At 38.3% G+C, this 27,754-nt stretch overlaps 1 protein-coding gene across 1 annotated transcript in view; it reads left to right on the top strand.

Moving 5' to 3' along the window:
* LOC126175753 (phosphoacetylglucosamine mutase) overlaps nucleotides 1–27,754 on the top strand; it is a 135,136-nt gene that overhangs the window by 78,132 nt on the left and 29,250 nt on the right. Inside the window, exons 5-6 of the mRNA XM_049922718.1 lie at nucleotides 6,569–6,761; nucleotides 10,493–10,642. Coding sequence (XP_049778675.1) covers nucleotides 6,569–6,761; nucleotides 10,493–10,642 — 343 coding nt within the window. The remainder of the gene's footprint in view (nucleotides 1–6,568; nucleotides 6,762–10,492; nucleotides 10,643–27,754) is intronic.

The raw sequence follows: 27,754 nt of genomic DNA, 5'->3' as shown, positions 1-27,754 counted from the left end.
AGGCACAAACTGGATAAAGCCCTAAAATGACAGTAATTGTTACTTGTCGACATATCGATGGTTTTCGATTTTAGCAGTCAGTATTCCCTGGAGTTATTAGCAGATAGTGGTCAATTGTTTGCTTGTTCAATGTTATAAATGCGGTCTCTCACTGCAGTTTGAGCGTGTTTCATAATGCCTGTTAACAGTGAAAGATACTGCAACTATAATGATTTCGGGTTTTGCTTGAAGTTAATTTCATTGTGCGTTACATTTTTATTTACAATGCAATTCATATTGAAATAAACGGTAATTATTGCAAGCAGTTTCAATGACCTTGTCATTAGAAAGTTGTTATTTTGCGAAAAATTGTACTTCACGTCTTCACAGAACTGTGTCAGCTGTTCTCGTCTCCCAGCATCATGCGGAGTAAATCTGTGGAGCAGTGGACGCAACAATGGCAAGCCATGAATTAATATTTCTCACGTGACAATTGATTGAAATTGGTTTTAATGTTTATTTACCCCTCATAGGTTTGAACATATAATACAATGTACTGTAGGCAAATGAGCCTGACTGTTGTCCACAGCAATGCAGTTCAGCAACACGGACTCTGTTTGCCCGCTCTCTGCTGCCGTGCACGCACAGTTCTCATTCCCCCCATGCTTCCTTTCTGCTCTGCCTCTATGCATGGAAGCGCCGTCCTAGGTGACACGGGCTTAAACCCCCAGCAATACCTCCACTTCGACAGCTGCCACCCCTTCCATACCAATAAGTCCCTTCCGTACAGCCTAGTCATCCATGGTCGTTGCATCTGCAGTGACGAGCAGTCCCTCTCGAAATATACCGAAGGTCTAACTGAAGCCTTCACTGATCGTAATTATCCTTGTACAAAAACAAATCTCCTGTGCATTATCTTTCCAGTCCCCCAAAGTCCCACCGTGTGGCCACAGAGGAGCATTCCCCTCGTAACTCAGTACAACCCAGGAATGGAGCAACTGAATTACATTCTCCGCCAGGATTTCTATTACCTCTCGCCGTGTCCTGAAATGAGAAATGTCCTGCCCACTATCCTTCCCACCCCTCCCACAGTGGTATTCCTCCATCCACCGAACCTACTCAATGTACCTGCTCCCAGTTCCTTACCTCATGGCTCATACCCTGTAATAGACCTAGATGCAAGACCTGTCCCATACATCCTCCCAATACCACCTAAGCCAGTCCAGTCACTAACATCACCTATCCCATCAACGGCAGGGCTACCTGTGAAACCAGTCATGTGGCCTACAAGCTAAGTTGCAACCACTGTGCTGAATTCATTCTATGTGGGCATGACAATCAACAAGCTGTCTGTCTGCATGAATGGCTACAAACAAACTGGCCAAGAAACAAGTGGACCACCCTGTTTTTGAACATACTGCCAATCAGGATATCCTTCATTTCAGTGACTGCTTCACAGCCTGTGCCATATGGATCCTTTCCACCAACACCAGCTTTTCTGAATTGCGCAGGTGGGAACTTCCCTGCAATACATCCTATGTTCCTGTAACCCTCCTGGCATCAAGCTTCGTTAGTCATTGTCCTCACCAATCCAGCCCCTTCCCTGTTCCCATTCCAGCACTACACAGCCATCATTCCACCACAACACCCAGTCTTTTTATTTCTCTCCTTTTCTGCTACTCCCCCACCCCCCTCCTTACCTCTCCTGCTCACTGCCTAACCTGCAGCACTTCACTGTCCGCCACCCCCACTATATTATCCCTCCCCCTCCCCATCCCATCCTCCTCCTTACCCCCACCCAGTCACCACTGCCATCATGCACTGGTGCTGCTACCTGCAGTGTGGTTTCAGTTGCCTGAGACTCCAGTGGTGTGTGTGAGTTGCATTTGCATGAGAGAGAGAGAAAGATAGAGAGAGATTGTTAAATTCCATCCTGGATTTTCCATTGTTTAATACACTGTTGTTGTTGTGTTTGACCATTACAGGATTGTTTTTAATACTCATCTGTATTATCTTGCCTTTTTGTACTTTTAGAGCAGATTGCAATATATTAAACTAAATAGAATGTCTGTTTAGTCATTCTGTATCTTCATACATTCACTCAATGATGACACTTTCCCATTCACTACAATAAAACTGCCAAACAATTGGAGATTGCTGCTCACCCTGTCTGTCAGATAATTTGTGTGTATAGAGAAAAAGAGCAGTTTCACTACAATCCTCTGGGCACTCCCAAATATACCCTCATTTCTGATGAATCCTCATTGGTCCAGGACAGTTTACTGAGTTCTATTATGTAAGAAGTCTTTGAGCCACCTACATATCTGACAGTCTACCCCACATTCTCAGGCTTCTGCTAACGGTCTGCAGTATGATACTGAGTCAATGCTTTCTGGAAATCTGGGAATATGGACTATGACTTTGCCCTTCATCTGTGGTTTGTAGGTTATTGTAAGAGTAAAGGGCAAGCTGAGTTTTTCACTAAATCTGTGCTGATTTGTGAACAGATACTTTTCTCTCTCAATAGAATTTATTGTATTCAAGCTTAGAATATGCTCAAGAACTCTGGAGGAAACTGACCTTAAAGATATTTGTCTGTAATCTTGCAGGAGCATTCTTTTACTCTTTTTAAAGGAACCAGTGTCATAGGGTACTCTCTGTTAAATTGAATTTAGATTCCATTCAGACCTTGCATAACTTATTGGTTCAATTTCTTCTCAGTTGCTTTTTAATGCCAGGGATGCCTATTTGTACATCATCTGCATAGGAACTGTGCTACAGTCAGACAGTAGTATGCCTGTATGGTGCACTCTTCATTTGAAAGAGTGAGCTAATTCTCATGTTCCATTTCCATAGTGAATTTTGTTCACGGATAGTTGAGTTGAGGTTCTGTAGAAATTCATGACGTTTATCCTTACTAAGCAGCCAGAGTTAAGCGTAACGGCATGTAGCAGTAGAATTATGTTGGCTCAGCATTGGCAGTCTCTAATACTCTGACATTAATATGCTGGTTGACAACTACTGATAATGAAACTTCCTGGCAGATTAAAACTGGAAACATCTCCCAGGCTGTGGCTAAGCCATGTCTCCGCAATATCCTTTCTTTCAGGAGTGCTAGTTCTGCAAGGTTCGCAGGAGAGCTTCTGTAAAGTTTGGAAGGTAGGAGACGAGGTACTGGCGGAAGTAATGCTGTGAGGAGGGGGCGTGAATTGTGCTTGGGTAGCTCAGATGGTAGAGCACTTGCCCACGAAAGGCAAAGGTCCCGAGTTCGAGTCTCGGTCGGGCACACAGTTTTAATCTGCCAGGAAGTTTCAAATCAGCGCACACTCCGCTGCAGAGTGAAAATCTCATTCTGGTAACTACTGATAATAATGGGCTGCTCTTATCCACTTCATCTGTTTGTTTGTAATATTTCCTTTCGAACAGAAAGCAAGTTCATGAGAGGGCATGCCAAAAAACCTCTGTCAAGTCTGAACAAACTTCTACCTGGAATTAATTCACATCATGACTATGCCACATATGGTTTAAAAATAACAAGTTTAGTTTATTCTACATAATTACATTCACTCATAAGTTATGTAATCATTTTGTGACAAAACACAACTTGCAGGGGTAGTATTTTCAGTATAACAGAACTGCACTGTAAGAATTATATCTCTTGTTCTAGAAAAACATGCACATACTACTTCAAAAATCTTGGTATTTTCACAACTGTTTCACAATACATTCATTAATGCCCTTTGTGGTTGCAGGAAAACTTCTGTGATGTTGGGAAGGTAGGAGAGAGGTACAAACAGAAGTAAAGCTTTGAGGACGGGTTGTGAGATCCCTGGATAACTCTGTCGATAAGAGCATTGCATGCAAATGGCATGGTTCTAGGTTCAAGTCCTATTGTGACACACAGCTTTAATCTGTCAGTTTCAAAACAGTGGAAAGTGAAAGACTTTTACATTTCTTATTATCAATATTCTGCTTGTCTCAAAAACAAAAGAGAAAAAATGCTGGACAGAAAACGACCACTAGAAGTATTTCAAGGACTTATCATTAGCACTGAAAGGAGCAGATTCATGGATGGGCACACATATATTCAACAATTTGCCTGAGCATATTAAATGTCTAGTAAACAACGAGGTGGAGTTTAAGACTGAATTGAAGAACTTCCCGTTAAGCAACTCTTCCTACCCCATTCATGAATATATTCACAGAAACTCTTACACTGACGTGTAAGGTCTGAATATAATTAATATTAGAACTGTAATATTATAATGCTGTATACAGTTAAATTATTTCATGGTACTGCACTTAAATTAAAAGTACATACTTGATGTTTTGCACACCCTAGGGACTGCTCCGCATGGGAGTCATGGAAAACATAAGTAAGGTCATGGAAAGTAAAGCAGGTACAGACAGAAGAGAAGTTGCCACATTTATAAGAAAGAGCCATAAATTCAAGAATATTAACTTTAATCAGTTTTGCATAAAGTAATGTGCAGAAATGTTTGCAAGATTTACTATTGAATGGATATAGTACACCTTTTAGAGGAGAGCTTTTATAATGAAGTATTGCAGGAAATTTCATCCTGTTCATAAATCATATTGAATATATGTTAGTGTATATAACAGCAAGGAAAGAATAGACCTCTTACAGGTGATTTCATTTAGATTTTGTTAAACATTCGTCCAGTAAACATTTTTTGGATTCAGTAACATTATCATTTCATTTAATCCTCACAGTAAGCTTTTGAACTAGAATAGTTAAGAGCTCTAAATACAGCCACTTATAATACCATTTTAGACAACTCTAATGAACAAAATTGCAGCACAAAATGAATAAACAATTGCCTATCATATGAAGACATACAGTGCCTTATGTTAAGCATTAACACTTATCAGAATAGAAACGATATTACGTCTAAATACAAGAGATTAGTTAGTCACTATAAATCAAATATTTTAGAAGACTTCTCAAAGATGTGAGGTAGAGGGATATTCACATTGCTCATGAAATTAATGAAATACACACACACATTAATTAATACTGTTATTACATTGTTTGATAAATGTTGTAAAGCAAGATTAAAATAAATTAAACAGAAGTACGCAAAAGTTGTGGATTGGTAGAAGAATAAAGGTAGAAAAAAAAAAGAAATTTATAATTTTTCCATGGCTTGTCTGATATGAAAAACTTGTTTGATATGCATGGGAGTCTCCTCTCTCTGTCCTGTTTACTCATTTGATTTGTTCTTTCACTTTAAAACTTTATGAACTAGATATTAGTGTAAAACATTAGGATTTTTATGTAAAGTAATATATGATCTCAATAATTATGTACAGAAAGGAAATTGCTCATCTAGGAATAAATGAGCATAGTTCAGCTGTTGTCCTTGATTATGTCTAGATAATATTTTTCTTTGTTATTACTATTAAAATTGCTCTTTCAAGTGACTTATGATCTGCACATGTAATAATCATACATTTAATATACATCCTTTGGATGACCTGTGCACAATACATGCGTTTAGTGTGTTTCAGAATGAACCTATTGTCCTGTCCTCGCTGTCATCATCTCGTTAAGCTGGATCACATGCCACTACAATCTTCATAAAACAAACTATAAAAAGCATACTATCTACACAAACTAAAAGTTTTTTATAAGACAGCCTAATGTCCAAGTACTATTTACAGACTGTATATAATCTTTCTTGACTTATAACATATGAACAATATAAATACCATGGCCACCAGCAGGGGACTATTCTAGACCTCAAACAAACTGTTTGATGTTATTCTTACTTTTTAATTTAATGATTATTTGATGTTAATGTGTTCCAGTTTGTAGTTGTGACATCTTAAACTTAGTGATTCTAGAGCCATAACACTTCCAATTATCTTTCAGTGCTTATGAATACAGAGTGTTTGTTCCATTTTGGACCTATAGGGACAGTAACTGGCCTTCCAATACATACTTCATCCTTGCCACTTTCCTGATTGCTTCTTCTCAATCTTCTACTCTTGGTTATTAGTTTTTTCTTTTACTTCTTTTTTGTGGGGGTTAATCTGTCTTTTTTAACCTATGTCTTTTAAACCAGTTCCTTGCTTCTGTTATCCTTTGTTGCCACTTGTGCCAAGTGATTTACTTTGAGCTTTTAGCTGCTATTTTTTTACCTATATTAATTAGTGTTATGATTCTGGAATTTGAATTTCAACCAATTTCCATTGTCATTCAAATCCTGTCCCCGCATCTCATTGTACAGGCAACATACAGATTATTGTTCTTTAATTATCTCTACAACTCTCATTCGAGGTTTTCTGTTTCACATCTTTTTCTTCCAATACAGGATACACCTGATATGTACTGAAATCCTGAGATTCAAGATCTGTGTTTTTACACTCCTTTTGTTATTGCCCTTGCTGCTCTTTTTAAGTAGATGGCAGAACATGCTTCTATGAGTTAGCGTTAAGAATATTTATGACCTGTACACGTATATATTTTAACAGTAAGGTTTTCTTTATCTTCTCATCACAGTTACTTACTAATTTGGGGCATACTGTTTTTTTTTCTTTTCTAACATTTCTTTGGGCACTATAGACCTAGCAGCATAGAGCTCTCCAATGCTCTTAAGGAAGGTGTCACTGCTGTGGGAGGAGAAATTCATGATTGGGGTGTTGTGACAACACCAATGCTCCATTATTTTGTGGCTGCCAAAAACAGTGGACTGACACCATCTAAAGAAAACTATTATAGAAAGCTTATTGACAACTTTAGAACTCTTAGAAGCAAGGTAAATTGTATGAGACTTTTTTTTAAATTTCCTTCTCAGTGTTGGAATGCTTTACATCTAATTTAACACAGTAAGTAAAGTTTGAAAATTGTGATAGTAACTAAAATATTTAAATGGTTATAAATCAGATGTATTTTAAAAGCAGTGTACAGTATATTTACCACTGTGATTACATGGATTTATATAATCTGTCAGTTAAATTTTTATTTCTTCTGAAACTCTGTTTACAAGGGGCATTCAGTAAGTAACGCAACACGTTTTTTCTGAAAGCAGGTAGTTTGCATTCCGGATTCCAATATGCTGTATTATTTCCCACTCTTTTGGCTACAAAACCCTATTTTGCAACATAATCTTCATTTAGTGTGATGGTCTTACACCACCTTACCAGGAAGGACTGTATGCTTGCATGGTACCACTCTACTGGTCGACGTCAGAACCAACATCTTGCTGCATCAGTAACCTCTGCGTCATCCACGAACTGCTCTGCATGGAGTGCGTCCTACATTGGGCCAAACAGATGAAAGCCAGAATGTTGGAGATCCAGGCTGTAGTCTGGATGAGGGAGAACAGTTCTTTGAAGTTTTGTGAGATACTGTCAGGCGCACTGACTAGTGTGAGGCCAACAGAGACATTCACTTTAGCAGTGAAGTGTTTGATTGTGATCCATTGATCACCTTGACTGAGGGTGTCTGCAAGTTCCAACATTGCAGGAGTCACAGCTGTATGCTGCTGGCTGGCAAGCGGGAGATCGGACAGGTTTGCATGACCTTGTTGTGAAGATGATGACACCTTACCCAATGACTCACTGTGTGTTCTTTCAGTGCCAAATCTCAGTAGAAATTCTGCAAGCACCTATGAATGTCTGTGATGCTCTGGTTTTCCACCATAAGAAACTCAACATTAGCTCTCTGCTCGGAAAGCACCTCTGTTACAGATGCCACATTTTGAAGGCTATGTATAGTGCCACCACTTATCGAAACTTCATGAAACTGAAGAGGCTGAAGTGGAAATATTCCACAGTGTCTCTGAACAAATTCTGCATTTTTTCAACCAAAATTAGGTGAGAAAGATAATGTTGCATTACTTATTGAACACTCCTTGTAGAACTACAAAAAATGACCAAAAAAGAATTCTATGAAGTTAGTGATGATATATTGCACGTGCTACAAGAAAACTATACAGTCATTTGTGATAAAGTAGCATTGTATTATCTTTATGCACCATAATGTTTGACTAGATGGTTGCAAGAAATGTAGTAAAATAAAGAAAAAACAGTAAAGTAGAAGATAAAAGTTGGCTGGTGAAGTGCCGATTTTAGAGTAACAACTTTGAAACTCATAAATAGTTGATAAAAATAGTTATAGGTGTGGTGAACTGTGGTGTGATGTGAGTCAATGCCAATTAAAATTGGAAAGCATAAACTGTAAGAATTTGAGAATAGGTGAAACACATACAGACTCTGAGAACTGGATTTGCAAGTTTAGTGAATGCCTTATACTGGTATATAATTTACTTTGTTTTTCATATATTTCAAGAAGCTTTTTCACTTAAAGGAACAAACATATTACAATACATGCATGTGACAAAATTGTTTCATTGTTGAATGAGACTGCTAAAACCAAACACACACAATTTCATGGATGGATTCTGCACCTTCTGTTCATTACACCACCAGGCAAGTGACGATTTCTCTTGTGAAATATCAACTGTGTGGTGAATGCTGCAGAGTTCCTAACTCAACAGTCCACAGAATACCTACCATGAAGATTAAAGCTTGAGAGATACCATATTTGATTTGGAAGCTTGAACTTCTAAAATAGCAATTTTTTAAATAGATTTGTAATTGTTCCTCTTTCCAGATCCTGTGCTAAATTTTTCAAAATTTAAATCAAGTATTCAGTTAACTTAAATGCTGACTATTGCATCTTTCTTTAACTTTTAAATTTAGTCTAGTTATGGTAAACATTTCTCCTTTTATTATGTCATGTAACTAAATTTCATATAATGTAACATCAATTCTTTACAACAGTGCTAACATCTAGAGACTAAACATATGTGTGGGTGTCAAATTAAACACCTTTCAGCTGTCTAGTTTTCAAACTTATTTTATTTGGCTACCAGTTTCAGTGTTTTACTATGCCACCTACAGACCCCTGACCAACTCTGATCAAAATAGGTGCCAACAATACTAGTATTAATATATTTATGCTATAGTGATCACTTCAGCCATCATCTGTCAGCAGAAGATGGTTGAAATGATTGCTACAGCAAAAATCTACTACTAATAGTATTGCTGGCATCTGTTTTGATCAGAACCGAGGTAGAATCTTCCTAAACATCAATCAGGTGCCTGAAGATAATGTAGTAAAATGCTGAAACTTGTAGCAAATGAAATAAGTTTGGAAACTAGACAGATGAAAGATGTTTAGTCTGTATCGAAGAGCTGAGTCCCACGACCATCTCTAAAAGGGACATACAGAAACATATGTGTATTTACTTAATGTAGAGCACTAAGTGTAAGGAAACATGCTCACAGTGGTATTTTGTAAACTTTTTTTTTGTCTATGGCAGTTGTCAATGAACCATTTGGATGCCATTATACGGTTTCAAGTCCTGTGTTTTGATGTCCTCTAGTAAAGTGTCCATTATCTAACATAGGTTATGTGCCACCAGTTTACCACGTATAAACCTCCAAATGTAAATAACACAAATGAGTATCAAGAAAGTAAACAACATGCCACATAGTTATACATAAACACATGTATATGAATTCAAATTAGTGTGTGACTCATTCAACTATAGGAACTGGTGTAGGACATGTGACAAAATTTTACCACATAATTTTTTTGTTCTATGCTATTTTGTTGTGTATATGTATGGCTCTCTTCATATGATTCATGGAAGTATTGATGAGGAAAGAAAAATGTTCAGGAAGACATTTAGTATGGATCTAAAAATATGCTTTGAATGGAACTACAATAGAAATAATAATCCTTTTCTGTCATGAGCTTATGATTACAGCATTAGTCCTGGGTGGTTAGTAGACCTGTAAAAGTCAGAGCAGAATAATTTAAGACAAGATAGGTTTCTCACAGTGTTTTGAATGTGAAGGGAGTGAGATAACATGCTCTAGTAAGATACTGGATAAAAGTCTGTCACAAGACTATACGTCAAACGACAATGGTGGGAAAGTTAAGCATAATTACAAACAAATCTACAACACCTATCAGGCAAAAGAGAAACGAAAGTAAAGAACTATTTGAGGCAAATAATTGAATCTGAAATAAAGAGAGAATTTTAGTGGCAAATAATTTTAAATGAAGAGTTATTGAGTGAAAAGCACACAGGTACTTCGGATATGGCATCACACCATTTCATAGAAAAAATGTTTTGAAAGGGTGATTACATATGTTTTGCATTAACATATTACTACCATAACAGAAACTCTGTGCGAAACAGATTACCATGATATTTGTCTGTGATACGTTCCTTATAATCCTGAAAGGTGGATTCCATTCTGCCTATATTTTTGATAATGTCATGGGTATTGAGAGTTGAATTGTGCAATAATGAAGTAACATGGTGCTCCTTTTTTATTTATTTATTTTTTTTTGAGGGGAGAATGCCACTCAAATGTTATAAGTTATTTTTTGTTGTAAGGAGGCTTGCTGATGCATACTCATAATTTAGAATCATTTATCTCTTTTTTTAAATTGTTACCTGTTTTACAGAATTCTTCCAGTGGCAACTATGTACCTGAAATTTTGTTTGATGGTGCAAATGGCGTTGGGGCATTGATTATGAAGGAGCTTATCCCACTCCTAGATGGACTCCTAACAATCAAACCATACAATAATGGCGAAGGCAAGCTGAATTATCATGTGAGTATGTATTTCTTAACTCAGAAATTGTAGCTTGTGGTAATATGGCTTCGATGTTTCGGAAAGTATAAGAATGTCCACAGAATATAACAGGTGGAGCAGAGAAGTCATTTTGTGTAGAAGACACGTAACAGCCTTAAACTCCCATTGCAATCAACAGATATTGACTTTACCATGGCCACAGTCCATTTTAGATTAAAAGTATTATTTGCATGATAAAAATTACTAAAACAAAATATTTGAAACAAATATCACAAAATATGGCTTTCTCTTTGTTTAGTATCTGTACTGCAAAGATGCAGTTTCTGTGCGTTTGCTAATCTGCCTCCACTGAAACTTATCAAAGCTATCTATAGTACTATTAATGTACAATTTATCCTCTGTAAGCCAGATGAAGTGATAAGTATTGTTGTCTTAGTCACTGAATTAGATGTATTTCTGAATGTGTAAATGTTGTGTCATAAGCACAATGTATCTTTCTTCTCATAGACTTACCTTTCTTCATCATACATTGCAGAGACACCTGTATGCAAGTCCAGTAGAGCACTCATATTTTCGTGTTGTGTTGTACTTTGCCTCTAGTTATGGTTGCTGACAACTGGTCAGTTCCATACAAAAATTGTTATGTTTGAGTTTAGACTTGGTGTTTGAGGCATATAAGAATCTTTCATTGTGAAAGTAGCCAGCCTCATTTGTTACATTAAGATAGGGTGTCCATTCGTCCCGTTTTTCCCGGGACAGTCCCGTTTTTTACCAAAATGTCCCGCTGTCCTGAAAGTTTTTTTGGGGACGCTCAAATGTCCTGTTTTTTTTTTTATGATTCCACTTGGCTAGACTATTTTACGCTACTGGTTGTTTGACTTGGTATTAACTGCGCAATTATTTACGCTAGGAAGCGTGTGATGACTTTCAGCATACCCCAAATGTGTACCGAACTGTCAAAAATTGAGGGTAATTTTAAACTCACTATAGGTTACGAATAACAACGAAGATTCATCTCTTCTAAATCAATCCACTGAATCCGTCCTTTCGATCCAGAGATACTCTACACCACTGATACTTGTTCTCTGGCTTTCGTCACCACACTGTTAATGTTTTGCACTGTGCAATCACTGTTTCATTATGCCAAAACGAAAGTGTAATTTTAACAGCAATGTAAAAAACGAGTTTCCTTTTATCACTGGTAGTGGGGAAACTGTATAATGTATGTTTTGCAGATCAAAATTTGTTATTGGTCATGGTGGAACGTATGTTTTCGTTAGTGAACTCTCTGTGGTCAGACGAAAAAAACAAAACAGAATGAAAGTTGAAACAGTGAGGGCCTTGCTCAATGTCAAAACACACTTTAATGGTGTATCGTGTACTGACTTTTATGATACAATTTCAAACGAAAATGCACTTCTTGATAAAGTACATAAAAGTGAAAAGTTCGGTGATAGTGTGGCAGAATAATTGAAAAAAGTGATTTGGGATCATCTGAGTGCACGTTGTAAAAGTAAACTTGTATGTGTATTAAATTTAGTCAATACAATATTTATGTCCGGTTTTTTTTCTTCATTGTCCCAGGTTTTTCTCAAATTTATTTTAAATGTCCCCTTTTCCAATGAAAATGAAATGGACACCCTACATTAAGACAGAATGAATTTATAAAGGCACAGAGAATCAGCACTTCAATCATTCTCAGTGAGAATATTTTTATGTTGTTGAAGATAATGATCTGCCGATTATAACATGATCTTCCAACTAAGTCTGTCAGCCATACTAACTTCACTTCTATGTTATTGTTTTATACTATTCTTCTTTGTCACTTAATTTTTTTATTTTATGTATAATTGAAATCATTTGAACAAAGAATAAGTTTTCTATGAACATTTATTGGTAAAAGGTCAATAAAGAAATGTTGTTGTTGTGGTCTTCAGTCCTGAGACTGGTTTGATGCAGCTCTCCATGCTACTCTATCCTGTGCAAGCTTCTTCATCTCCCAGTACCTACTGCAACCTACATCCTTCAGAATCTGCTTAGTGTATTCATCTCTTGGTCTCCCCCTACGATTTTTACCCTCCACGCTGCCCTCCAATACTAAATTGGTGATCCCTTGATGCCTCAGAACATGTCCTACCAACCGATCCCTTCTTCTGGTCAAGTTGTGCCACAAACTTCTCTTCTCCCCAATCCTATTCAATACTTCCTCATTAGTTATGTGATCTACCCATCTAATCTTCAGCATTCTTCTGTAGCACCACATTTCGAAAGCTTCTATTCTCTTCTTGTCCAAACTATTTACCGTCCATGTTTCACTTCCATACATGGCTACACTCGATACAAATACTTTCAGAAATGACTTCCTGACACTTAAATCTATACTCAATGTTAACAAATTTTTCTTCTTCAGAAACGCTTTCCTTGCCATTGCCAGTCTACATTTTATATCCTCTCTGCTTCGACCATCATCAGTTATTTTGCTCCCCAAATAGCAAAACTCCTTTACTACTTACGTGTCTCATTTCCTAATCTAATTCCCTCAGCATCACCCGACTTAATTCGACTACATTCCATTATCCTCGTTTTGCTTTTGTTGATGTTCATCTTCAAGATACCATCCATTCCGTTCAACTGCTCTTCCAAGTCCTTTGCTGTCTCTGACAGAATTGCAATGTCATCGGCAAACCTCAAAGTTTTTATTTCTTCTCCATGGATTTTAATACCTACTCCGAAATTTTCTTTTGTTTCCTTTACTGCTTGCTCAGTATACAGATTGAATAACATCGGGGAGAGGCTACAACCCTGTCTTACTCCCTTCCCCACCGCTGCTTCCCTTTCATGTCCCTCGACTCTTATAACTGCCATCTGGTTTCTGTACAAATTGTAAATAGCCTTTCGCTCCCTGTATTTTACCCCTGCCACCTTTAGAATTTGAAAGAGAGTATTCCAGTCAACATTGTCAAAAGCTTTCTCTAAGTCTACAAATGCTAGAAACGTAGGTTTGCCTTTCCTTAATCTTTCTTCTAAGATAAGTCGTAAGGTCAGTATTGCCTCACGTGTTCCAGTATTTCTACAGAATCCAAACTGATCTTCCCCGAGGTTGGCTTCTACTAGTTTTTCCATTCATCTGTAAAGAATTCGTGTTAGTATTTTGCAGCTGTGGCTTATTAAACTGATTGTTCGATAATTTTCACATCTGTCAACACCTGCTTTCTTTGGGATTGGAATTATTATATTCTTCTTGAAGTCTGAGGGTATTTCACCTGTCTCATACATCTTGCTCACCAGATGGTAGAGTTTTGTCAGGACTGGCTCTCCCAAGGCCGTCAGTAGTTCCAATGGAATGTTGTCTACTCCGGGGGGCCTTATTTCGACTCAGGTCTTTCAGTGCTCTGTCAAACTCTTCACGCAGTATCGTATCTCCCATTTCATCTTCATCTACATCCTCTTCCATTTCCATAATATTGTCCTCAAGTACATCGCCCTTGTATAGACCCTCTATATACTCCTTCCACCTTTCTGCTTTCCCTTCTTTGCTTATAACTGGGTTTCCATCTGAGCTCTTGATGTTCATACAAGTGGTTCTCTTATCTCCAAAGGTCTCTTTAATTTTCCTGTAGGCAGTATCTATCTTACCCCTAGTGAGATAAGCCTCTACATCCTTACATTTGTCCTCTAGCCATCCCTGCTTAGCCATTTTGCACTTCCTGTCGATCTCATTTTTGAGACGTTTGTATTCCTTTTTGCCTGCTTCGTTTACTGCATTTTTATATTTTCTCCTTTCATCAATTAAATTCAATATTTCTTCTGTTACCCAAGGATTTCTACTAGCCCTCGTCTTTTTACCTACTTGATCCTCTGCTGCCTTCACTACTTCATCCCTCAAAGCTACCCATTCCTCTTCTACTGTATTTCTTTCCCCCATTCCTGTCAATTGTTCCCTTATGCTCTCCCTGAAACTCTGTACAACCTCTGGTTCTTTCAGTTTATCCAGGTCCCATCTCCTTAAATTCCCACCTTTTTGCAGTTTCTTCAGTTTTAATCTACAGGTCATAACCAATAGATTGTGGTCAGAGTCCACATCTGCCCCTGGAAATGTCTTACAATTTAAAACCTGGTTCCTAAATCTCTGTCTTACCATTATATAATCTATCTGATACCTTTTAGTATCTCCAGGGTTCTTCCATGTATACAACCTTCTATCAATAAAGAAATATGCTTTTTATATTTATACTGTTCTAAAAACAGTAAAAAAGTCATAAGATGAATCCATAATAAGAAAAGGGTGAAGTGGCAGAGGGGTTGGGTGGGAGGAAGAATGGGAGATAGGTCCAGTATTACAAGTTTTTGGATTTTACAGACATTTGTAGTGGCTTTGCAACTTAGTTAAGTTAAAGTAAGTAGGGGATATATTCTCTTAGTGTAGGTGTTAGATTACAAAAGCAAAGATCTGAGATTCAATCTCCCATGGACCCTAGGATACTGTTTGATACTTGTTGCTTCTTTTATCTCTGGCAGTGAGTTACACAGTGTGGGGCAAATAAAAGTGGCTTGGAGAACAGATTTACAGGGTACAAGGAAACATGGCACGGGAAAGGAAATACAGTACTAACCTGACTATAGCAGTTGTTGAAAGTGATCACCATTCATCTCTTGGCACTTCTGGGCTCTGGTCAGCAAGCTGCTGAAGGCAGATCAAAGCTGGACTGCTGGAATTGCTGCAGTCTCATCCAAAATGTTCTGCTGCAGATTTTGAAGTTTATGAGAGTTGTTGCGTTCCGCCTTAGACTTGAGGGCTCCCCACACAAAATAACGCACACTGACAAATCAAGTGCCTTGGGTGGCCAGCTAGGGCCATGACCAGACTGACTGTGTGAACAACTCTTGTCAGGGGTGAAGATTTTGTAAATGTGCTCCAAGGTTGTATGGGCAGTTGCTCCATCCTGTTGGAAGTAATTGTAGGTCTTTTCCTCCTCCCTTAACAACACTTCCACAAACTCACGTCCAATTGTATCCACTCCTCCAGGTCACCTTTATTTGCCCCACCTTGTATATCTCAAAAATGGCAGTTTGCACCATGGTTTGAAGTCTGTGCTTAACTGATGGTCCCTTTTAACTGATTGATTAAGCCAGTTCAGAAGTTCGAAGTCAGAAGGAAGACAGAGGCGTACATCCTTTTATGGAACCATGTCTACAAAACCAGTTCCTTGCGAGCGTGCACGTGCACTCGTGTGTGTGTGTGTGTGTGTGTGTGTGTGTGTGTGTGTGTGTGGGCGCGCGCGCACAAACACTGTGCTGTCAAACGTTTTGTGCCAGACACCAGAGGCGCTGTGTGTGTGTGTGTGTGTTTGTTATTCTTTAGTTATGCTTTTTATATTATGTATCTTCCATGCATGTAAGTAGGTTGTGCATAATTAAGACATAACTCCGATGTTTTTGTTCCCTGCATGTTCAAGGGAGTTTTTGTGTTGTTTAGTTCCATTATTTCAATTACACACAGGTTCCAATAGTCGAATGACAGTCTGCACAGGTTGTACCGACAAAGTGGTGACCCCAATGTAAACAAACATTTAGTATCATTGGATTAATGAGCTCTTATGAAAGAGATTTGCAGAATGACTGATACTAATCCTGCCATGTCATGCCTGGCTGTAAGACTACTACTTTCTGGCCACACAATCCAGCTTTGTGGTTTGTGCAGGTGGAGGCCAGTTTTTCCTGTTCTGGATTTTCAGTGGATGCTGTGAAGTTTGTGTTGGTAGTAAGCGTATTAGATCACCAGTATGCCACAGATGTGCAAGATATAATTATCTCACCACCAGAGGCTAACTCCTATGACCAGCTTCAGGCAGAACTGATCTGGTGAGTGTCAGCATCACAAGAAGAGCGAATCTGTCAGGTTCTCGCACAGGAAGATATCGGAGGCAGAAACCATTGCAGTACTTGCAGCACCTAAGAAGAAAAGTAGACGTGGGAACCATTATGGACAGCTAACTGCTCACAATATAAAGGAGTCTTTTGCCACTTATTCAAGGCAATCATAGCATCACAGGCTGATGTGCCCTTGAATGTAGTAACAGAGTTGGCAGATAAAATCCAGGACATGATGATACCGGCTCATGTCAACGCAATCATCATGCAGTGTGCTAGCTTGAAGCCAACTGTTTCTGCTCTGGTTATGATGTCTTGGCAGCCAAGGTAGATCTATTGATGCAGCAGATTGGTGAACTGTTATCTTGACATGGTCCGAATGATGGCAGAGGCCTTAATTGATACCAAAGATGGAGGCAGATCATAGATGATCCCTTCTGCAACTGAGCTGGATCAGTAAGGTATCTCCTAGTGTCACTCGAAGTTCAGAAAGCAAGCTCGCAGATGCATAACCCACTGCACTAACCCAAATGGCTGCGGCTTTCAGAAGTAGGCACCTCCTGCAATTGCTGATCAGTGTCTCTGGGCCTATTTGTTTGTGATCGGTGGTCTGGCTGGAAATTTTTAATACACACTGGATCTAATTTCTCCATTTATCCATGGACTGTGTTGCACAGGAAGCAACTACCCATATTATTCTGTCTGACTGCTGCAAACAACTTGGTCATAACAATGTGCAGTACTCTGTGCTTGTAACTAGACCTGGGTTTATGATGAGTCTTCGTTTGGGATTTCACCACTGCTGCACCTATCATTGGATCGGACTAACTTGCCCATTACAATCTACTACTGGACATGAAGAACTAATGCCTAGTTGATAACACCACAGGCTTAACAGTGTCCAGATTTTGGTGGCATGCAGCCGTTCATACTGCCAAAGTAATTTGAGTGGCAGAAACATGAATGCCAGAACAATACTGGACAGATATCCAGTGCCATTGTTATATGGATGTATTGAGTGGTGCAGTTACTTTTAGTGCCCTAAACTGCATAAAAGTGTACACACAGATCATTGTAGTTGAATGAGTCATTCTTAAGACAGCAATCATCATGCTTTTTAGCCTGTTTGAGAGGAAATTTATGACTTTTGGACTCTGGAACTCTGCTCAAAGTTGGCAATGCTTCATTCCCTCAATGCTCCAGGGCCTAACCTTTTCTTTTGCTTACCTGAACAATATTTTAGTTTCTTTGCATAGATGGAGGAACATCAGCAGTCAAGCCGTGGGAACACCACAGCATCATCCTAAACACTACTGTGAGGGTGGTTTGAAAAGTTCGCAGAATCACCACGAGAGGTCAGCAGTAGCACAATGCATTGTTCATGTGATATTCATTGGACTGTTGCCTGTAAAACATGCCATGTCATTGCTCTTTGAAGAGAGCTGTGGTGGTGACATGGCTCTGCTGTTGTTCCTGCGTAGTGATTTGCGAAGATGGAAAAAATCGAGGTTCGAGCAGTGATTAAGTACTTTGTAAAGAAAGGTATGAAAGAAAAGGACATTCATACTGATTTCCAGAATACACTGAGGGATTCTGCTCTTTCATATTCAACTGTTGCCAAGTGGACAAATGAATTTAAATTTGGTCGGGAGATCTTAGATGATGATTCGCACAGTGGTCGGCCAAGATGTGTCGCTACTCCAGAAACCATTCCAAAAGTACACAAAATGGTCATAGAGGATTGCCGGTTGAAAGTGCAAGAAATTGCTCACACTTGCCAGATGTCATCTAAAAGTGTATGTCACACTTTAACTGAAGAATTAGAAATGAAAAAATTAACGTGCAAGATGGGTGCCGCGATTGTTGATGCTGGATCAAAAACACATGAGAGTGGACATATTGGAACAATGTTTGGCCCATTTTAGAAGAAATGAACTAGATTTTTTGCACCTGTTTGTGACCACAGATGAAACTTGGGTGCACTACTATACCCCAGAGACAAAACAACAGTCAAAGCAGTGGAAACATACTGATTCTTCGCCACTAAAGAAAGCAAAGACAATTCCTTCAGCATGAAAGGTCACGGCATCAGTGTTCTGAAATGTGAAGGAGATTCTGTTTGTAGATTATCTTCCCACTGGGCAAACAATTACTAGAGAATACTGTGCTAACCACCTGGACAAATTACAACAAAATATATGTGAGAAAAGGCCAGGTTTAGCAAGGCCGAAAATCATCTTCCATCAAGGCAATGTGCGCCCGCACACATGTGCCATTGCCATGTTGCCACACCCGGATTATTACCTGATACGGCTCCCTTAGACTTCTATCTCTTCCCAAAACTGAAATTTTTTTTTACTGGATGAAGATTCATTTCAAATGATGAATTGATAGCCAGAGATGACAACTATTTTGCAGGCCTTGAGGAAACTCATTTTTGAGTCGGGATCAAGGCACTAGAACATTGCTGGACCAAGTACATTAATCTACAAGGAGATAACATTAAAAATAGAAAGTGTTTCAGTGATGGAAGTACTCCTTTTCTATTTCGTTCTGAGATTTTTTCAAACCACCCTCGTAGATATGTCTTTCGCTAGTACAAAGTGGATTTACTAGGACATATGACAACAGCAGAAGGTTTGCTACCTCTACCAGAAAGCTTGGATGCCATCTTACAGATTTCGCACTCAAATATAGCCAAGGAATTGCATTATTTTCTTGACATGTTAAATTTTTATTGCCATCACTTGCCACACTCTGCTGCATTACAGGAGCTGTTAATTGCAGTACTCACCAACCCAAAGAATAAGGGTAACTCACCTATAGCATAGACTGATAGCATATAGATGCTGTTTGAAGCAGCTACGAAGATCATCACAGATGCCGCTTTACTGGCACACCCTGAGCCTACTGCACCTTTGGCGCTAGAAGTGGATGCTAGCCAGGTAGCGATCGGCGCAGCATTGCAACAACAATCTAGTGACATACAACAGGCATTCTTGTTTTTCTTGCACAAACTATCACCTTCACAAAAGCTTGGAGCACATACAACAAAGAAATTCTGGTCTTTTATGAGATTGTCCGATAATTTAGGCCTCACCTAGAAGCTAGAGTGTTTATTATTTACACCAGCCACAAACCACTAACTAAAGCCTTTCACCAGAACAATGTGAACTTTTTACCTAGGCAAGACAGTCAGCTTATATTTATTAGCAATTGAGCATGGACGTCTAGCACATCTCTAGTACTAACAATGTGGTGGCCAATTGTTTGTCTCAGGTTGAAAGCATTACTAGCATGATCAATTACATTGAGCTCGCCACCTCTCAACAGTCAAACCAAGAACTTCAAGGACTTTTATCAACAGGAACATCAGCGTTGGATCTGCAACTTATCCAAATTCTAGTGAGTGATGTCAGGCTCTATTGTGACATGACCATGTCAAGTCTGTGACCATTCCTACCTATTGTCTACAGAAGGGACGTCTTCAGTATGCTACGCAGCCTGTGTCATCCTGATATTTGATCAATGATTCGCCTGGTGACAAATCATTATGTATGGCTGGGAATGTAGGAGGACTGCCAGGAGCGGATGAGTTGTTTTAAATGCCAACACAGCAAGATACATTGCCACATGCAAGCACCAATAGGGAACTTTCCAATTACGGCAGCCCATTTTAGTCGTGTCCATATCAACATCATTGGTCCATTGCCATTCTCTGAAGGCTTATGTTGCATACGTCTGATGATAGATTGTTACACCAGCTGGCTGGAAGCTGCACTGATCTACAACATTACAGTAAAAACTGAGGCTTTTGCTTTTGTGTCATATTGGGTGTCGCATTTTGGCTGCTACAACAGAGGACAACATTTTGAATCAAGTCTGTTTGGCCAACTCAGGAATTTTTGCAGTGCAACTTGCCACTAAATGACAAACTAGCACCCGGCCAGCAATGGGATGATGAAGAGATGGCACTGCTCACTTAAGGCAGCACTAATGTGCCATGTTGCTGAGAGGACCAAGGCCCTTCACATGATATTACTCAACTTCATTCACACTTTCAAACCAGATCCAGATACTTCTTCGGTGGAACTGGTGCATGGTGAGATGTTGAGGCTTCAAGGAGAATTTGTGGAAACTAATAACGCCCTGTCAAAAACAAAAGAGATGATCAATTGGAATTCTGCAGTCAGCACTGCAACATAATGGTGCAGAATTTTAACAGCACCACCACCCCAACGAATTTTCACCATATCAGGGAATAAAAAGTGAAAACTAATGGAAACTACAACAAAAATGTGTCTTAATTTAAACAAGCCCTCTAATGATGAACCAGTCGGTTTGAACTGGTAACGACACTATTTATGTGAATAAGTAGCATTAAAAAAAGTGGCTCGTTGCTGTTACCTTATCTGCAAGAAACATACTGTAAATCATAATAATTTTAATGTCTTGTTCTTAGTTAGTTACAGTAATTTTGTAGGGGGTGATATTGAATGTGTTATTAATCTTTTTTTAATCACTGTTAGTTAGTGAGTAAGTTCAACACTTCTTTTTACCAAATGAAAATGGTCATCTTGTGTTTCAAAAACTCCACAACAGCATCCTTATCTGCAGTTATCTGCAACACACTTCAGGTTCCAAAACGGTGTGTCTCATCTCTGTTGCAGGGTGTATTGTCCTGTGAAGCCACACTCTTTGTCAGTGACCTAAGTTCTGACAACTTTTATTTATTTACAATATGCTAGAGAAATAGTACGAAAGACAAAAAAAAATTGAGATTTTTTGACACTTCCTACACAGTGAATAGAGGCATATGTGGGCAGGCAAATAATTGAAACTGATCAATAATTGCTGCTTGGATAACTGAAAAAAAAAATTGATTGGTAAGAATAGTTGAAAGAAATTGGAAGGTCCTTTATAAATCTGTACGCATATCCTGGGTGAACTTCAACTGGTACCAATATCAACAGACCTTCAATATCAATACATTTATGATCAATATTCATAATTTGAGTTATGTACTACTTCACATTAATTCTATTGTGGGTAGTCCTGATTATAACAATGCTGATACAGGATCGCTCCTCTGTTGCTCGCCCTAATTCCTCTTGTCTGCTCTGAACCTCCTGATGCAGGATACCAGTGGCAGGCAAAATGATGAACAGACAAGTGTGGTAGTCATGAATGTATGAATAAACTTTGCTTTCCTGATAACTTTTTGTAGCACTTTTAATACACGGTTGAAATACACATTTTTAAGCAATAGTGGAACGACAGATCTTATCATACGTCCTCCCACTACCACTTGTAGAAACAAACAGGTGAAGATACAGGAATTAATAAATTGAAGAGTGTATTTCTTCTTCCTTTTTGTCATGCAGCTGTATCAAAACATTATCCTTGCCACAAAACAACTCGTTATTTTATCTTTGTCGTGGTCTATAAGTCATTCACTTTACATATAGCTTACATCTATTAAAAAAAACTCACCATAATTGCCTCTCACTGTTCACTGACATCATACAGAGGTGCACAGTGTCTGAGCTTATTTCCCTTTTTGAGGGTTGATAATCCTGGCCAGTATGGGCATAGCCTTGATTTTCAGCCATTGGAGCTATCCTGAATGGTATCAATTTATATAAGCATGTTAGCTTCTTTTAACACATATATGCATAAGTTTTCTCTCGTAACAAAGTGCCTGATGTAACCACATAGTCCCTTTGTTGTCAGTCAGCGTCTGCACAGTGTTCAGATTGCGAAGCATGTGTGCGCAGCCCAATGTCCGTTATCATCCCAGATTGCACTCACATGTCCAAAACGAGGTCAGTGTGTCCATGTTGTGCATTTACAGTAGCTTTCACTGCGCAAATTTGTGAAGCTCATATTCAGCAGCATGATCCTTTGTGAAATCTTCGATGCAGTGACAACTGGTTTTCATATCAGCTCCCAAGGAATTTATTTCACCTCATTGCTCTTACTTATTCAGTGAGGACACCAGCTTCACATCTGACATCCGTCAACAAGGTAAGTTTCTTGCTTCTTTTACGACATTGTTGAGCACAGAAAATTCATGTTACACAAAGTATTGCTATCTTTCATTTATCACATGCACACACACGTATATCACATGCACACTTAACACTTGCAACCAGGCTTTGTATGTTTTTGCGCTTTGTTTTCAAGCATCTTTCATACAGTTGCATTACACAAAGTTTCTGTAGTTTCATTTCCACATACTATACACATAACACATTAAGATACAAATACAATTACAAAATAAACTTAGCCTATTCATTTGCTGATATGTCATTATCCTCGCTTATATACATTATAGTCTGTAACATATTCTCTCCCCTTTTTATACATAGTATCACTCCTTGTCATTTTGTTTTCATTTTGTTACATTATTTGATTCCAATTATATGAGTACACATTTTACTCTCGTTTGGTTATACATTCTTTATACAACATTCATACAATAATAGATTCTGTTTTTATTTAGGGCATAAATTGATATACATTTCATTTCAATATACAATGACTTCTTGTTGGAGCATATTTATCAATTCCAAAGAATTAAAGAAATAAATCTGGCCGGAGTGGCCGTGCGGTTCTAGGCACTACAGTCTGGAGCTGAGCGACCGCTATGGTCGCAGGTTCGAATCCTGCCTCGGGCATGGATGTGTGTGATGTCCTTAGGTTAGTTAGGTTTAATTAGTTCTAAGTTCTAGGCGACTGATGACCTCAGAAGTTAAGTCGCATAGTGCTCAGAGCCATTTGAACCATTTTTTTGAAGGAAATAAACAATAGGTGCCACAATAGATACTACTTGCTCGGATAACTACACATGGCCTCACCTCTCTAGCATTCTCCAGGAAGGATCTACACACCACAGGGTTGAGGAAATTCCACAGAAAGGCATTTATGTGCTCAGGTATATCTCATTAATAGACTTAACTGTGATCCCAAGAACAAAATAGTTTTTAACTATATATGACAGTAGTATCTGTTCCCGAAAGAACAGTTACTGTTGGGGATCATGCAGCTTTGCTGGAAATGAAATGATAATTAAATGGACACCCTAGCTGCAAACAGGCATCGATGTACTTCATTGGGGACATTTAATTATCCACTTAATTATCAATTCATTTCTAGCAAAGCTGCATGGTCCTCAACGGTAACTGTTCTTTCGAGAACAGATACTACTGTCATATATGGCTTCCTGGCCATTGACCTTCTTGTGTGAACGCACATGCTATGCCCGAACTCGTATGGGACTTGGTAGATTAATCTGCCACGAGTAATGAGTATGATGGGCAAACATGTATTAGGCGCTCTACAAATGTAGTGGTGTGGACATGGAATGTGGGTCTCACGGGGAGCGTGCAAGGGATAAGTCCCTGCAGGCGCACTATCCTCTGTGCCCTCGGTGGCTCAGATGGATAAAGCGTCTGCCATGTAAGCAGGAGATCCCGGGTTCGAGTCCTGGTCAGGGCACACATTTTCAACATGTCCCCAATGAAGTATATCAACGCCTGTTTGCAGCTAGGGTGTCCATTTAATTATCATTTCAAAATAGTTTTTGTTTCTGCACACAACTCAAATCTGACGATACCAATTGAAGCATATACTTATTCAGTGTTTAAAAGTGCAACTCAGTATTTACTTGTTATGTTCATTGTGTAAAGGATAACCATTCCATGTGCTGAGGTATCCAGAGTTGTATCATCAATACGATATATTACATACAATGAGCGTACAACATTGTTTGCATATGTAACAAACATGCATAAAAATTTCAATATAAATCAGGTGTTTAACGCTTTCATGGATGGCATCGTGATATGTGGCATTCTGCAACTGTTTTCTTCTTCACATACTTTCACACTATTGCATTCATACATAACATAAACTTAAAACTATATTTATCTTGTGGTGTGGTCCTTTCTTATGTTTATATGGTACCTAACACTCTACAAGCATTTATCTTTCTTCACTCCAGGATGTATGGATGCATTGTTCCCTGGAAGAAAAAAACTTAATACTAATTTGAAACTAAATCTTCTTCGAGAAGTGTATAGTGGCTTAATGGCTACTAATACCTTTTTCATATATTCAACCATGTATTCACACTCCTTCACTTCAGTATGCAGTCGTGGTATCACAAAACTTATTTAATATCATGTGTGCATCTGTACTTACCTTATAAATCCTAAAGAAAAAGTGTATTATAGGCGTAGTGTGGCCTGTTTATTCAGCTTGCCACTTACACTGTACTCGCTTGTTTACCTTCAGCAAGGCTTTTCTGGCCCATCAAGTATAATTAGTGCTTGCACTTCCAATACTTAAATTTGTAAATATTGTATGTATATAGATGTAATGTATATAGTAGCATAGCTTAAGTAAATATTTTGTAGTTTAGCATCCCTTTCCCCCAGTATAATACCTGTAGCTTATTTTTGCTAGTGCAGGCTGTAGCTCATCAGGTTTGTTTTCTTTTGGGTGCTCCAGCACTCCCTGTTGTGCCTGTCTGGCGTGCATGCGCTTGTGGTTGGTTGACTACCTTGCTCCTCAATGCGCATGTACTGTGTTGCTCTGATATCACTTTTGTCTCGGCGAGTTCTGTATTGCACTGTGCGCTACCATGTGTTTCACAAGTTTGTTTATTTGTTTACAACTGGGTTACACGCAAGTCAAACTGTTGTATTTAGAGTATTGTCACCTCTTGACACATAAAAGTAAAACTGGGTTACACACAAGGTGAACCATTGTTTTTAGAGTATTGTCATCTCTAGACACACAAAAGTAAAATTCTTCCTTGTTACAACCGCTCATCTTATTGTTTACACATTCGACATATAAGAAAAAACACTAACAAAAATTTTCCTTATCAACTAACCACGTAAATCCTGGAATGTGACTTTCCAGCATTGTAAATCTAACATTGTTATACATATATACAACTTAAAGGGTATACAGCCCTTCTTTCAATATATAAACATTTTCAAGTATTTGTGTGGGTAAAGGCCCTTGTCTTTACACAAGTTCGTGTGTATCAATCTGATGCTCCCAGGTAGGGGATTTTAGTAATTATGTATGGTCCAGGGTATAGATGTTGCCATTTATGATTCAGTTTTCCAATTTTTGTGGATTTGGGATGTGTCCCCACCTTTTGTCCTATTTAAAATTGTGTTGTACATTTCAACTTTGTCATAAATTCCTTTCCTATATTTAGCCTAGGTTGGTTGTATTTTATCGTCCAGTGATAATTCCGGTATCAGTATCTTGGGCAAAGGTTTTTCCCACTTGTCTGTTTGTTTGCAATTGAACATCAGCTCATTTGGTGTAAGTCCAGTAGATGTATGGGAAAGATTGTTAACAACTTGTAAGAAGGGAGTGACATATTCAATCCACTTGGTATGTTTACGAAGTATATAGGTCCTCACAAACCTTTTGAATTCCTTAAACAACCTTTCTGTGTGGGATGCTTCAGGATGAAATTTGGATACTAAAATGTGTTTGATGTGGTTGGAATCTACAAACTCTTTTAATTTACACCCAAAAAACATGATTTCTGGTTTTCCTACTCTTACAAAATTATCGTCTTTGATTTGTCTTATAATTGAACTGGCTGTAATGGCATGCAGTTTCACATATTTGGTGAAAATATCATACATACCTACTATATGCCTTACTCCCCCTTACCTCTGTGATAGGGTCCAGTCACATCCAACGATACCTTTTCTAGATTTTTTTTTTTTTTTTTTTTTTTTTTTTTTTTTTTTTTTTTTTTTTTTAGTCACAATGGGATGTAGTTTTATCTGTTTGGAGATGTTAAAATGTTTTGCTTTCTGGCAGACAATACACTTTCTTACCCCTGTAGTACTCTTCGTCTAAGGTTGAGGAAATAACAGTATTTACCCATTTTGTCAGTGCATTTTGCAGTGCCATAATGCCCCAAGTATTGTGGGTATATAATATAAAATCATCCACGTATTCCTCTGGCAAACACATGTGCCATTGTTCTTGTTTGGGATAGTTCCTATGGAACAGAACACCTTTGAGAATAGTGAAAAACCTACCACTTTGTTTTAGTTTCGCTCTTACCTTACTTCAGTGTTGTCTTCCTGCCATAATTGCTCCATGTGTTTACACATGTGGACATACTATGGTTGGAGTGTTTTGTCTTCCATCAACATAGCTCTTATTTCCTGCTCTAAAAAATTGTTTAATTCATCTAAGCTTTGTGGTAATTGAGCAAGAGCATTAGCTGTTATGCTTTGGTTTCCTTTTGTGTATACTGTTTCAAAATCGAATTCTTGAAGATACATACACCACCTGGCTATCCATTGGTGCAGCAGTTTACAAGTCAACCAAAATGATAGGGACTGATGGTCACAGTATACTTATGTGTGTTTACTCCATAGAAAATATTCACACTTTTTAAAGGACCAAATTACAGCCAAACCCTCCAACTCCGTAACTGAATATGAACATTCAGCTTCAGATAAGGTGTGGCTGGCAAAGCTAATTACTTTAGGAATGAGATTGCCCTCTTCTACCATTTGAAAAAGACATGCACCCAAACCTTGAGAAGACGCATCAGTGCATAAGCAAAAATCCTTCTTCATGTCTGGTTGAGATAAAATATTAGCATTAAATAAGGCTTGCTTGATGTTCTCAAAATCAGTTTGACATTGCTTGTCTCATAACCAAGGTCTGTTTTTTTTTTGGACAAGATTGAGTAAAGCATCACTGTTCATAAGTTGTTAAGGAATGAATTTCCTGAAAAATGAATCTAGGCCTAAGTATGCACTCAATTGTTTCTTGTTTTGAGGAACAGGCCAGTTCCTAATGGCATGGCAATGGAATTTCTTTAAATATGTCTGCTTGTGTCTGTATATGTGTGGATGGATATGTGTGTGTGTGCGAGTGTATACCCGTCCTTTTTTACCCCTAAGGTAAGTCTTTCCGCTCCCGGGACTGGAATGACTCCTTACCCTCTCCCTTAAAACCCACATCCTTTCGTCTTTCCCTCTCCTTCCCTCTTTCCTGATGAGGCAACAGTTTGTTGCGAAAGCTTGAATTTTGTGTGTATGTTTGTGTTAGTTTGTGTGTCTGTCGACCTGCCAGCACTTTCATTTGGTAAGTCACATCATCTTTGTTTTTAGGTATATATATATATATATATATATATATATATATATATATATATATATATATATATATATATATATATATATATATTTTCTCTCC

The sequence above is a fragment of the Schistocerca cancellata genome, chromosome 3, assembly GCF_023864275.1.
Source record: "Schistocerca cancellata isolate TAMUIC-IGC-003103 chromosome 3, iqSchCanc2.1, whole genome shotgun sequence".
NCBI classification, from domain to species: Eukaryota; Metazoa; Arthropoda; class Insecta; order Orthoptera; family Acrididae; genus Schistocerca; species Schistocerca cancellata.
The sequence above is the reverse complement of the archived record's forward strand: the minus strand, read 5'-3'. Positions and strand labels throughout refer to the sequence as shown.